Below are 13,842 nucleotides of genomic sequence, written 5' to 3' on the forward strand. Positions count from 1 at the left end.
CTAAGGGGAATATCACCTGAAAATATGAACAATTCTTCTTTCCAACCATTATCCCTACATCAAGGGGTCAAGTTGCCTGGTGCGCCCTCTACAATGCCTTCTATCGCAGGCATCCTCTTCCACCAAACCTCTTCTCTCCCTATCATCCTTCACCTCATCACGACACCTAACTCTCTGCCTTCATTTCGATCAATAACTAAGGTACTACGAATCTTTCCAGCAATTCAGACTAATCTCTAAGCGGATGCTTCATACATACATACATACATATACCAAGGCACTTCCCCCAATTTTGGGGGGTAGCCGACATCACCAAAGAAACAAAAACAAAAAGGGGACCTCTACTCTCTACGTTCCTCCCAGCCTAACAAGGGACTCAACCGAGTTCAGCTGGTACTGCTAGGGTGTCACAGCCCACCCTCCCACAGATGAAGCTTCATAATGCTGAATCCCCTACTGCTGCTACCTCCGCGGTCATCTAAGGCATCGGAGGCAGCAGCAGCAGCATTCACTAAAGATTATATTTACCTGATCTTCAATAGCTTTGTGATGGGTGTGGTGCAACCACGTGCCCAGGATGACGGAGTCGTCGGCATGACACATGGTGCGGAGGAGGGACGTCGTGGTGTTTGCACCGCTCTCGGCCAGGGTGAACTCGCTGACGAGCAGCTTCAGAATGCTCGTGTAGTGACCTGTAGAGAAATCGTCAGTCAAAAGATTAGACGTGTTAAATTCCCACATGGGGTTCGGAAAAGGTTAATGCTTTTATTTCTTTAGGGGCTTTGTATGCTCCCTTTGTAACAAGTCTATTGTAAAATGCAATTCACCTATAGCTCTGAACAATCATTATAATTCTCATAAGGCTCGACACTACATATTAGTCTAGAAGTTTTATCATCATCCTTAATCAGGCAGTTGAATCGGTGGAATTTCAAAGTTCAAACTTGCAGCGAAGGTTTTCATGTTAAACTGGTTGACAAGTCTCTTTTTATAGTTTCTATATGACAAATCTATTTTAATGTTGTTAACCCTTTCACCCCCAAAGGATGTACCAGTACGTTCTTGCAAAACATGATATTTTAATTATAAAATAAATTTTTGAATATACTTACCCGGTGAATATATAATAGCTGCAACTCTGTTGCTCGACAGACAAAAAACAGTAAAAACTCGCCAGCGATCGCTATACAGGTTGCGGGTGTGCCCACCAGCGCCAACTGTCGGCCAGATACCACTCTCTCGATGTAAACAAAGACTCAATTTCTTCTCATCCCACTGCGTCTCTATTGGGGAGGAAGGGAGGGTCGTTTAATTTATATATTCACCGGGTAAGTATATTCAAAAATTTATTTTATAATTAAAATATCATTTTTAAATATTTAACTTAGCCGGTGAATATATAATAGCTGATTCACACCCAGGGTGGTGGGTAGAGACCAGTTAAATATGTTTACATCGTATAAGCTAAGAGTTTTTTATTTCATTTTGACAGTTATCAATATAACAAAACCAAAATAAATAGGTACCTGGTAAGGAAGTCGACTTAGACGATTACTCTGCCTTGTAAGTACGTCTTCCTTACGGAGCCCCGCGATCCTCTTAGGATGCTGACAGACCCCCAGGAGCTGAAGTATCAAGGGCTGCAACCCATACAACAGGACCTCATCAAACCCCTAATCTGGGCGCTCTCAAGAAATGACTTTGACCACCCGCCAAATCAACCAGGATGCGAAAGGCTTCTTAGCCTTCCGGACAACCCATAAAAACATTAAAACATTTCAAGAGACAGATTAAAAGGATATGGAATTAGGGAATTGTAGTGGTTGAGCCCTCACCCACTACTGCACTCGCTGCTACGAATGGTCCCAGTGTGTAGCAGTTCTCGTAAAGAGACTGGACACCTCTTAAGTAACATGACGCGAACACTGACTTGCTACTCCAATAGGTTGCGTCCATGATACTTTGCAGAGATCTATTTTGCTTAAAGGCCACGGAAGTTGTTACAGCTCTAACCTCGTGCGTCTTAACCTTAAGCAAAGATCGGTCTTCCTCACTCAAGTGTGAATGAGCTTCTCGTATTAACAATCTGATAAAACATGACAAAGCATTCTTTGACATAGGCAAGGATGGTTTCTTAACCGAACACCATAACGCTTCAGATTGGCCTCGTAAAGGTTTAGTACGAGCTAAGTAGAACTTAAGAGCTCTAACAGGGCATAAGACTCTTTCTAGTTCATTGCCTACGATCTCCGATAAGCTGGGAATATCGAAAGATTTAGGCCAAGGACGAGAAGGTAGCTCATTTTTGGCTAGAAAACCAAGTTGCAGAGAACAAGTGGCCTTTTCTGACGAAAATCCGATGTTCTTGCTGAAGGCATGAATCTCACTGACTCTTTTAGCTGAGGCTAAGCATACCAGGAAAAGAGTCTTAGGAGTGAGATCTTTCAGGGAGGCTGACTGTAAAGGCTCAAACCTGTCTGACATGAGGAATCTTAGGACCACGTCTAAATTCCACCCAGGAGTAGCCAAACGACGCTCCTTAGTGGTCTCGAAAGACTTAAGGAGGTCTTGCAGATCTTTATTGTTGGAAAGATCTAAGCCTCTATGCCGGAAGACCGATGCCAACATGCTTCTGTAGCCCTTGATAGTGGGAGCTGAAAGGGATCGTCCTTTTCTCAGGTATAAGAGAAAATCACCTATTTGGGCTACAGAGGTACTGGTCGAGGATACAGAAACTGACTTGCACCAGTCTCGGAAGACTTCCCACTTCGATTGGTAGACTCTAATGGTAGAAGCTCTCCTTGCTCTAGCAATCGCACTGGCTGCCTCCTTCGAAAAGCCTCTAGCTCTCGAGAGTCTTTCGATAGTCTGAAGGCAATCAGACGAAGAGCGTGGAGGCTTTGGTGTAACTTCTTTACGTGTGGCTGACGTAGAAGGTCTACTCTTAGAGGAAGACTTCTGGGAACGTCTACTAACCATCGAAGTACCTCGGTGAACCATTCTCTCGCGGGCCAGAGGGGAGCAACTAACGTCAACCTTGTCCCTTCGTGAGAGGCGAACTTCTGCAGTACCTTGTTGACAATCTTGAATGGTGGGAATGCGTAAAGATCCAGATGTGACCAATCTAGGAGGAAGGCATCTATATGTATTGCTGCTGGGTCCGGGACTGGAGAGCAATAGATTGGAAGCCTCTTGGTCAGCGAGGTTGCAAAGAGATCTATGGTGGGTTGACCCCAAGTCGACCAAAGTCTCTTGCACACATCCTTGTGGAGGGTCCATTCGATTGGAATTACTTGACCTTTCCGACTGAGACAATCTGCTAGGACGTTCAAGTCGCCCTGGATGAACCTCGTTACTAGGGAGAAGCCTCGATCTTTTGACAAGATGAGCAGGTCCCTTGCGACTTCGTACAAAGTCAGTGAGTGGGAGCCTCCCTGTTTGTAAATGTACGCCAAGGCCGTGGTGTTGTCCGAGTTTACCTCCACCACCTTGCCTCGAAGGAGATTCTCGAAGCTTATCAAGGCCAGATGAACCGCCAAAAGCTCCTTGCTATTGATATGCATGCTCCTCTGACTCGAGTTCCACAGACCTGAGCATTCCCGACCGTCCAGCGTCGCGCCCCAGCCCAAGTCCGATGCGTCCGAGAAGAGAACGTGGTTGGGTATCTGAACTGCCAGGGGAAGACCCTCTCGTAGGCTGATATTGTCCTTCCACCAAGTCAGACAAGACTTTATCTTTCCGGAAATCGGGATCGAGACCGCCTCTAGCGTCTTGTCCTTTTTCCAGTGAAAAGCCAGATGGAATTGAAGAGGACGGAGGTGTAGCCTTCCTAGCGAGACAAATTGCTCCAGGGATGATAGCGTCCCTACCAGACTCATCCACAGCCTGACTGAGCAGCGTTCTTTCTTCAGCATCTTCTGGATGGAGAGCAGGGCTTGACCTATTCTGGGGGCCGACGGAAAAGCCCGAAAAACTTGACTGTGAATCTCCATCCCTAAATACAGAATAGTTTGGGATGGGACCAGCTGTGACTTTTCCAAATTGACTAGGAGTCCCAATTCCTTGGCCAGATCTAGAGTCCAATTGAGATCCTTCAGACAGCGATGACTGGAAGAGGCTCTGAGAAGCCAGTCGTCCAAGTACAGGGAGGCTCTGATCTCCGATAGCTCGAAACTGGTACCCCACATTCCTGTGAACAAACCTCAGAAACGGTTGGGAATCCGGGTGTCTAGGAATGTGGAAGTATGCCTCCTGAAGGTTGAGAGAGACCATCCAGTCACCTTCCATAAATGCTGTCAAGACAGCCTGGTAGACTTCATCGTGAAGTTTGTCTTGACAATGAACACATTGAGCGCACTTGCCTCTTACGTACTCCTGCAGTGAACATGGCTGCCAAATCATGGAGCAATCCCTGAGGGACTTGTCCCTGCAGAGAACGTGGCTGTCAGATCATTGGAGCCATCCCTGAAAGCCTTGTTTATGCATGACATAATTGTACAGCAAAACTTCAAAGGCTCGAAAACAGCTGTGAAGTTGACCTGTAAAATCTTGGAGCGTCTCCTGGCCAGGCGCCAGGGAGAGTCTACGAGATTTGAGAAGTCTATCTGGGCAGAGGCAGGAACTCCCAAGCCGAGAACTTCTCTCGTGTCATATCAGACTCTCGCTCTATAAGCCAGTTTAAAAGAAGGGAAAGCAAAGGCTGTATCCCCCAAACTCCTCCTGGTGATAAACCAGTCGCCTAGCAAACGTAAAGCTCTCTAGGAGAGCGAGAGAGCACTAGCTTATAAACAACGGCTTCGAAGTAGCTAGGCCTAGTGTAAGCTCTGACGTTTATGCGAACGAGGAGCAGCAGTTACAAAAAGATCCGGACAAAGATCCTTAAAAATCAGCATGATTTAATTAAAGTCCATAGAGGGCTAAGCAGCTTTAGGCTCCTCTCCGTCTGACAGAGTCCTCAAGGGAATATCAGTAGGAGGGGGAACAGCAACTTCCTCATCTAAAGGAACCTTGTCCGATAAAAGCTGAGTCTCAAGCAAGGGAGAGACCTACCGTGGTGGCAATGCTTTACAAGCAGAGTCCACACGCACTGGTGCATTAGTAGCGGACCAGGACGCAACGTCATGTAACTGCTTGACAGTCTGTGAACTGTCAACAACCACAGGTGCGAGAGACCAGGACGCAACGTCATGTAACTGCTTGACAGTCTGTGAACTGTCAACAACAACAGGTGCGTGAGGACGCACAGCGTCCACTCGAGACTGCTTTGACTGCCTTGACTGAGCAGTCAAAACAACTCTAGAATGCGGAGGTTGACGCACAGCGTCAAAACAAGTCAACTCCGATTGTTAGCGAACGTCCTGAACGTCAACAGGAGCATCAGCAAGTGGCCTAACGTCCAAATGTGGCTGAAAATCCACACGAGACCGCATCGAGTGTGGTTCTAAACAACCTGACTGACGTGACTTAGCTACGCCAACGTCAACAGGACGCACAAAGGAGCGTTAGGTTGGCTGAAAGCCAGGATCTCGATGAGATAAACGGCTAGGCTCAACGGACTAATCGGTAGAATAGTCTTCCATAAGGGAGGCAAGCTTATTCTGCATGTCTTGCCGTACAACCCATTTAAGATCAACGGAAATGGTTGCGGTAAGAGACGAGGGTAACGTCTGTGACCGCAACACTTTGCCAACAAAAAAGACTCTCGGAGTCTGTGTTACGCTTTTGTTAGGCGGCGAGCAGTTTTCCGATGACTGCATAGGGTCAGAGCTGTCCTAATGGCTGCAACCAGGACGCTGGACCTGTCCTGAAAGGACTGACTTTCGCTTAAGGGCCTCGAAACCTTGTTTCAGGTTTCTTATGCGAAAAGCCTTCGGATGACGAGGAGAAAATTGTCTCTCTCGCCTTATGGTAGGGGAGATCTTGGTAAGATACACCCGATACCATAGAGGGAAACGTCTGTTCGCTGATCAAGGCCTCTCGAACCCATAAGTCGTACGACATTACTTCTCCCCTGGGCTTGGGAGCTTGCAAGAGGTCCCGGACTAGGTGAACGACAGGCACGAACAGACGAACCCTCGGACGCAACACTGTAACACTTTGCGCAATATCACTTTATCACTACGATTTTCTGTTTTGCACTTATTTCACTGAAATCGAAACTTTTACTGATTTCTACCTGAAGCACGCAATTCTACCCTCATCAAAAGGTAGTAAATGCGAAATCAGTCGTATAATGCAAGCACATTAATACCAGCAAAAAAACAGTAAACATCTTTTAAGATAAAAAAATTCAGTGGTTGGGGAAGAGAAGAAACACTAGTTCATTCAAAACTACGTTTTCAATCTCTCACCGTACATTACCTGGGGACGAGAATAAAACTAAAAACGTTTTATCCTTTCTCCCCGTACAGAGACTAGGGACGAGAGTAACTCGAGAACAACGTTACCCGCTTGAACGGAACGTTTTCTCTCCTCTCTCTCCCTCCGTCTCTATCTCTCTCTCTCTCTTTCTCTCTTGATTTCGCACCTAAGAGAAGAGCCCAATTACATTTCGTCAAAAAAACATGTTATTTGACCAAAGGAAAAAAAACTGAAAGGTTTTTCAATTAAAAAGTTCCTTTAAAATAGAATTTAAAACATTGAAGCTTTGAAAGAAGAATGAACAAAACCTCAGAATCGATTTACTCTTTCTGCAAAGTGAAACCGTGATACTCTCTCTCTCTATCGTAACGATAGAGCGCAAACTGCGTAGCATAAATAAACTAAACGTTAGTTCATCTTTGAAAACAGTACGAAGACTATTCAAAGAAATTCTTTCATAAAATATTTATTAAAAATATTCATTTAAAAAGTTTTAAATCATTAGCTCTTTAAAAGCTATTTCCGATTGAAAGGGCTCAACGTTGTTTAACTTCGGTTTCCAAGTTAGGACCGCCTACTCTCAGGAAAGGTCGCATATAAACAAAACATTAAAATTTATTTTTTATGTTTATTATAAATGGAAAGTTAATCGAAGAGGCCTAATAAAGGCGGTGAGATATAAAATATATAGAGGAAAATCTATAATTAATTTATAACGTGATAAGATAATTACTATAAGCCTAAACACACTTCCGTCTAAGGGAAGGGTCGGCCATTTAAAAGTCAAAGAAAGTCCATACTCTCTTTGTCACCAAAAATTAAATCTATCCAAAACGAGTTCAAGATTTAAGATGAAGATAAAACACCTGCACTGCGAAAGCTCAAACCAAAATGAAGTACTTCACCAAATATGTTGAGAAAACTCCAGGTTCTACAGCGAGTAAAAGTACGTCTTGTCGACACGTCGACAGAGAAGAAATTGAGTCTTTGTTTACATCGAGAGAGTGGTATCTGGCCGACAGTTGGCGCTGGTGGGCACACCCGCAACCTGTATAGCGATCGCTGGCGAGTTTTTACTGTTTTTCGTCTGTCGAGCAACAGAGTTGCAGCTATTATATATTCACCGGCTAAGTTAAATATCTAAAAACTGTAATTACATGTTTTTGAATATTTTTGATAATTTTAAGAGAAACTTCAGGCATTTTCCAAAAGAATGAGACCAACCTGACCTCTTTAGGACAAAAATTAAGCCTGTTAGAGCAATTTAAAAAAAAAAAATATATAGCAAAATGTGCTCAAAATCTAACCTTATGGTAGGAGTAAAAGGGTTAATAATTTCAAGATATTTATATTCTTTATTCATTACTTCTCGAATAGTTTACTTCCTTTCCTAACTGGGCTTATAGCATCCTGCCTTTCCAACTATGGTTGTAGCTTAGTTAGTAATAATAATACTATATCTGATAGCTTTAAGAGGTCTATTTACTCTTTTCCTGCAACAAAAAATATGGCCTAAGACTTAAGACCACATTAAAAGATAGATACATTCAATTAGAGGCATCAAGTAATCCAGCGACAGCTATATACTCCAAAATCCAGATCCCTTGAATCCGGAGATCACAAGTTTGAAAACATTTCCGTGAGTACACTTACTTTCGAATGACTGTGGAGGGAGTAAAGCCAGGACTTCGTACAGTCGGAGTCGAACCATCGCTGTGGACGCCTTCAGATGCTGGCCGTACTGCTTCACGATGTGGGTGATACTGAAGATGATGGATAATTAGACCTTTAAGTATAATACATCGCATCAAATACCTCCTTCAGTGTTGACATACAGAAAGCACAAAGTAATCATTATGAGACTATCATATAAATTCTCAATAACTTTAAACAGTAAACAACATCATTCAGGCATTGATAGTCCACAGCAGGACAAAAGCCTCAGACACGTCTCATTCATGTCTAGGGGTTTGGTCGGTTTTCACCACCACGCTCGCCAGTGCGGATTGGTGATAATAGGAGAATTTTATCTGATCTACAGCAAACCAACATAGTATGGGTGGCCTTTGCAAGTACAGTGATACCTCTGCATACGAAAGTTTCTGATTACGAAAAATTCATTGTACGAAAAGCGATACGAAGATTTTTATGCCCCTAGTATACGAAAAAATTTTCAGGATACGAAAAGCTTACGAGATCCCAACTCGTCGCTGAGAGTAATTTTAAAAAGTTTCAACTTTTTTGTTAATTAACTGTACCTTTTTTTTCAGGGTATCAACCCTTAGGCTGAGGCATCACTGTACAGCTTTGCTGATCATGGCGGTACACAAACCCTTTCGCCGCGTTAAAGGTATCCCCACTCAGAAAGAAATGAATTACTAACAGTTAGAGAAATGGTGTCAAAACATGGCACCACCGTATCCATAGTTCCCTCACCTAGACAGCATCAGGAGAGCAGCCTCTATGGGTAACAGCAGCCGCCTGACGGTGTCCTCCGCCGCCAACTCGGAGCAGTGGAGTAGGAAGCTGTGCATCGATGCAAGCGCGCCTGCTCTACCCTCCAGGGTAACCTGAAACATAAAAACAAACCACATCTTATAATAATTTGTAAAGATTCCTGCACAATAACATGATGATAAAAAGCAAACATGAGAGATCATAGAAGTTCTTACTCTTCAACAATTGTTGTTATTATTATTATTGATTATTATTATCATAAAAAATTTTTTTATCAATACTGTAAAGTCTTATTTCTATCATCAAAGCGCTTCTGAAGGACTTTATTTTTACTTAACCCTTTTATCCCCAAAGGACGTACTGGTACGTTTCACAAAACTCATCCCTTTACCCCCATAGACGTACCGGTACGTCCTTGCAAAAAAATGCTATAAAATTTTTTTTTTTCCATATTTTTGATAATTTTTTGAGAAAATTCAGGCATTTTCCAAGAGAATGAGACCAACCTGACCTCTCTATGACAAAAATTAAGGCTGATAGAGCAATTAAAAAAAAATATACTGCAAAATGTGCTGGGAAAAAAATAACCCCTTGGGGGTTAAGGGTTGGAAATTTCCAAATAGCCTGGGGGTAAAAGGGTTATTATTATAGATTATTATTATTATTATTAAAAAAATCTTTACCAATACTGTCAAGTCATATTTCTATCCTCAAAGTGCTTCCGAAGGACTTTATTTTTACTTAATGGGAGACGAAAAGGGATAAAAATAAAGAAGTTACAGTTCTGTAAGATTAGATTTCTGAATATTAGCTATATATCCTGGCACTGGGGCGTGTGAGGCCCTTCAGCACACAAGGGCAACTGGGTGAAACCAAGCAATTGCAACATGAAGTAAAAGTTATAAGATTTTGGACGGCACGAAGGAAGAAACAAAGTGTGAATGGATATAAAGTAGAGAGACGTAAATCAAGGGCAGCTAGGAGCCAAAGGAACTCTGCCAATAAGGATTCGTTCATGTATGTAACGTGTAATCCTATGCATATTGCAATTAACCCTTTTACCCCCAGGCTCTTTAGAAATTTCCAACCCTTAACCCCCAGGGGGTTATTTTTTCCCCAGCACATTTTGCAGTATATTTTCTTTTAAATTGCTCTAACAGCCTTAATTTTTGTCATAGAGAGGTCAGGTTGTTCTCATTCTCTTGGAAAATGCCTGAATTTTCTCAAAAAATTATCAAAAATATGAAAATTTTTTTGCAAGGACGTACCGGTACGTCCATGGGGGTAAAGGGATGAGTTTTGTGAAACGTACCAGTACGTCCTTTGGGGGTTAAAGGGTTAAGAATACCGTCAAGTCATATTTCTATCATCAAAGTGCTTCCAAAGGACTTTATTTTTACTTAATGGGAGACGAAAAGAGATAAAAATAAAGAAGTTACAGTTCTATAGGATTAGATTTCTGAATATTAGCTATATATCCTGGCACTGGGGCCTGTGAGGCCCTTCAGCACCCAAGTGCAACTGGGTGAAACCAAGCAATTGCAATATGAAGTAAAAGTTATAAGATTTTGGACGGCACGAAGGAAGAAAATGTGAATGGATATAAAGTAGAGAGACGTAAATCAAGGGCAGCTAGGAGCCAAAGGAACTCTGCCTATGAGGATTCGTTCATGTATGTAAAATTTAATCCTATGCATATTGCAATTAACCCTTTTACCCCCAGGCTCTTTGGAAATTTCCAACCCTTAACCCCCAGGGGGTTATTTTTTTCCCAGCACATTTTGCAGTATATTTTTTTTAAATTGCTCTAACAGCCTTAATTTTTGTCATAGAGAGGTCAGGTTGGTCTCATTCTCTTGGAAAATGCCTGAAATTTCTCAAAAAAAAAAAAAAAAAAAAAAAAAAAAAAAAAAATTGTAAATAGCAGTTTTTTGCAAGGACGTACCGGTACGTCCATAGGGGTAAAGGGATGGGTTTTGTGAAACGTACCAGTACATCCTTTGGGGGTAAAAGGGTTAACATATTGCTCCTTCAGTATATCACATATTTATCTATATATTTAAACGTACATTGCGGACGTCTCTTTATATTGTGGATTTCTAAGGGTCAAGAAGTATTATTCACTATTTCAATTATGTCTTGAAAAAAATAATTTTTGATTTTTATAAAAGCTAAACTTTAAAAAGATAAAAAATATGCAACGTTATAAAAATAGCGATAAAAATATATAATAGATTCACATTTCAACTTCATGGTTTTTCACCTATCACGGGGGGGAGAGGGTGGCCTTGGAACAGAATGCCACTATAACCGATGGATTCCTTTTTAGATGATTCATAGAGATTTCCATTGCAATATTCAGTTTCTTTCTATCTACGTTCATTCGTTAGTTACCTTACAATATGTCAACATAAGTAGGTTGACAAGTGACGTCATTGCTGACCACAAAACGTTTACAAGACATGAACCTGACAGCAATTTCTTCCCATCCAGGATCACCAAAGGATCAAATAATGCCTACAGCTGACCGCAAGAGATGCACGGACAGAATTACTGACCTGAGGAGACAGTTACGAAGGAACACCGAAGGAAATTAACGACAAGTCGAAAAGCAGAAAGCAAAATGGAGTATGATGCCCTTTCAATATATATACGGTAATACATCGAGTAATCTTTAGAGAGATTCGTTACTGAGATTAACTTGCAGTCACCTAACTAGACTGGAGAGTCAAAACTCTTATCACTTACAGGTATAACCTGAAAGGTGTGTTCTAAACTAAAACAAGCTGTTATCAAGTTTATGCAATAATATATTCCCTGTATGATTAGACCGCGGAGGTAGCAGCAGTAGGGGATTCGGCATTATGAAGCTTCATCTGTGGTGGATAATGTGGGAGGGTGGGCTGTGGCACCCTAGCAGTACCAGCTGAACTCGGCTGAGTCCCTTGTTAGGCTGGGAGGAACGTAGAGAGTAGAGGTCCCCTTTTTGTTTTTGTTTCTTTGTTGATGTCGGCTACCCCCCAGAATTGGGGGAAGTGCCTTGGTATATGTATGTATGTATGATTTGTGTCCAAAAGTGGACATATGTCATCGGTCAAAACGTGTACTGTACAATCACGGAAATCCAAAGTCTAGAAAACTAGATACTTCTAACCAGGTGTATATAAGAGACCGGAAGAGAACAACTTATTGACAAAGTAGAAAACGCTGAAAAGATGTGATTGCAGTTGAGAAATCATTGGACAATAGAGGGATTTTCAAAGATATTAAGACCACGGACAGAGATCCCAACGGCTGACACTTACCAGGACCAAGACAAAAACCTGAAGGAAGGACTAGAAATTCACAGAAAAAGGTCGATAGACAGACTGAAAGCTGATGGGAGTAAAGGCAGAAATTACGCATGACAAAAATGCAGACAACTTATTCGTATCTTAAATCCATAAATGAAAAAAAACCTAAAGTAAATATGATTGAAAATGATGAAAACAAACTGGAAATACTGATTTCATCAAAGTTCGTTTTACCTGCCAGGTGAAGGCATCTCCTCTGGCCTTCTCGCTCTCGATTTCTTTGCTGGAACGCGGGAAAGAGTTCTTCCAGAGAAGCAGCATTCGTGGCAGCAGGCCTCGCACGACACCAACACCTGGAAAAAGTTTGATAATCAGAAATCAAATTTCAAATGCCTAAAAACTATCGCAATATTAAAAAGTACCAATCATCAAACTAGTGAATTACATAGAATCTTTATTTCTTCCACATAGATATGTCACACATATAACTTTCTTGGAATTTGTATAAAGTATATTCAGGACTACAGTGTATAGTGGGTTTGTAAAACAGTGTTAGCTTAAAGCCAGAAAAGATTTCTATCCTTTGGACAGAGCAGGTTATAATTACATCACAGTAGTATTTACAAGACAAACAATTTCAAAACCTGTCAGATAGAGGGGCTGGGAGATTTCCTCTTAAATAAAATAACTAAGAAAGTTAAAGAACCAAGAAGAATGAAATATAAATGTCAGAAATATATATGGAGATGTTCAGAAGATAAGCAGGAAAGTGTACCTCCTGTACTGCTTACAGCGTTACTGCTAGGAATAGAACGACTAATCACATACGAGCGCTAACTCACCTAACGTCATGATGGCCCCAATGATGAGCCACCCAGCCTGCGTGCGATGGAGAGAGAGCCTCGAATTCTGGCTGGCGGACCGTAGGAGTTCCTCGGCTATGTTGAAGAGGACCTTCCCGCGCATGTGAGGGATTCCCAGCGGAGTCTTGTGCACGCATCCCACCAACGCTGCTATAACACAGCTACGGAAAATAAACCAAGATATTTTCAAATGAATTTTAAATTAATGTTTCATTATTATCATTATTATAATCATCATTAATACCTAAGCTACGATCCTAGTTGGAAAAGCAGGATAATTTAAGTCCAAGGGTTCCAAAAGGAAAAAATAGCCCAATGAGGAAAGGAAATAAGAAAATAAATAAACTACAATGAACAATTAAAATAAAACACTTTATGAACAGTAGCAATATTAAAATAGATCTGTCATTTATAAACTATGAAGTTATATGTCAGCCTGTTCAACATAAAAAATTTGCTGCAGGTTCAAATTTTTGAAGTTTACCTATCTGTATAAATGTCCTTGTTTGAAAACTTTAAATCAATCAATCAATCAATCAATCTTTCACTAAAAATACAGACCTTAAACAGCTGCTGGTATTAGGCAGTACCTTGCGCATTAAAAAAAAAAAAAAACAAGTCACTTTTGACTTATATTTTCAGCAAAAATCATTGAAACCTAACTGAGAAAAGGGATTTTGACGTAAGAAAAATCTATTTCTGGGCGAGGGACCTGTGCCGCCCAGTGAATAAGCTCCTATTAGCACTTATTCTTAGGTAATTTACTGCTAAATATACCAGAGAAAAAATGTAAAGGAGTGCTAGGTTAACTAGCTCGCTCACCTATTGGTGTCGGTATAAAATTGGGCGTATAATCCAGAGGTCCCGCA

The 13,842-nt window shown here is 41.5% G+C and overlaps 1 protein-coding gene across 2 annotated transcripts in view; it reads right to left on the reverse strand.

The window, feature by feature from the left end:
• The window catches only part of LOC137626485 (HEAT repeat-containing protein 5B), a 95,547-nt gene that overhangs the window by 46,766 nt on the left and 34,939 nt on the right, over nucleotides 1-13,842 (reverse strand). For both annotated transcript variants that reach the window (XM_068357507.1, XM_068357508.1), the window contains exons 10-14: nucleotides 12,953-13,134; nucleotides 12,345-12,463; nucleotides 8,797-8,930; nucleotides 8,014-8,123; nucleotides 529-692 (exon numbers count right to left, since the gene is read on the reverse strand). In XM_068357507.1, coding sequence (XP_068213608.1) covers nucleotides 529-692; nucleotides 8,014-8,123; nucleotides 8,797-8,930; nucleotides 12,345-12,463; nucleotides 12,953-13,134 — 709 coding nt within the window. The remainder of the gene's footprint in view (nucleotides 1-528; nucleotides 693-8,013; nucleotides 8,124-8,796; nucleotides 8,931-12,344; nucleotides 12,464-12,952; nucleotides 13,135-13,842) is intronic.

Source organism: Palaemon carinicauda, chromosome 34 (genome assembly GCF_036898095.1).
Source record: "Palaemon carinicauda isolate YSFRI2023 chromosome 34, ASM3689809v2, whole genome shotgun sequence".
In the NCBI taxonomy this organism is placed as follows: Eukaryota; Metazoa; Arthropoda; class Malacostraca; order Decapoda; family Palaemonidae; genus Palaemon; species Palaemon carinicauda.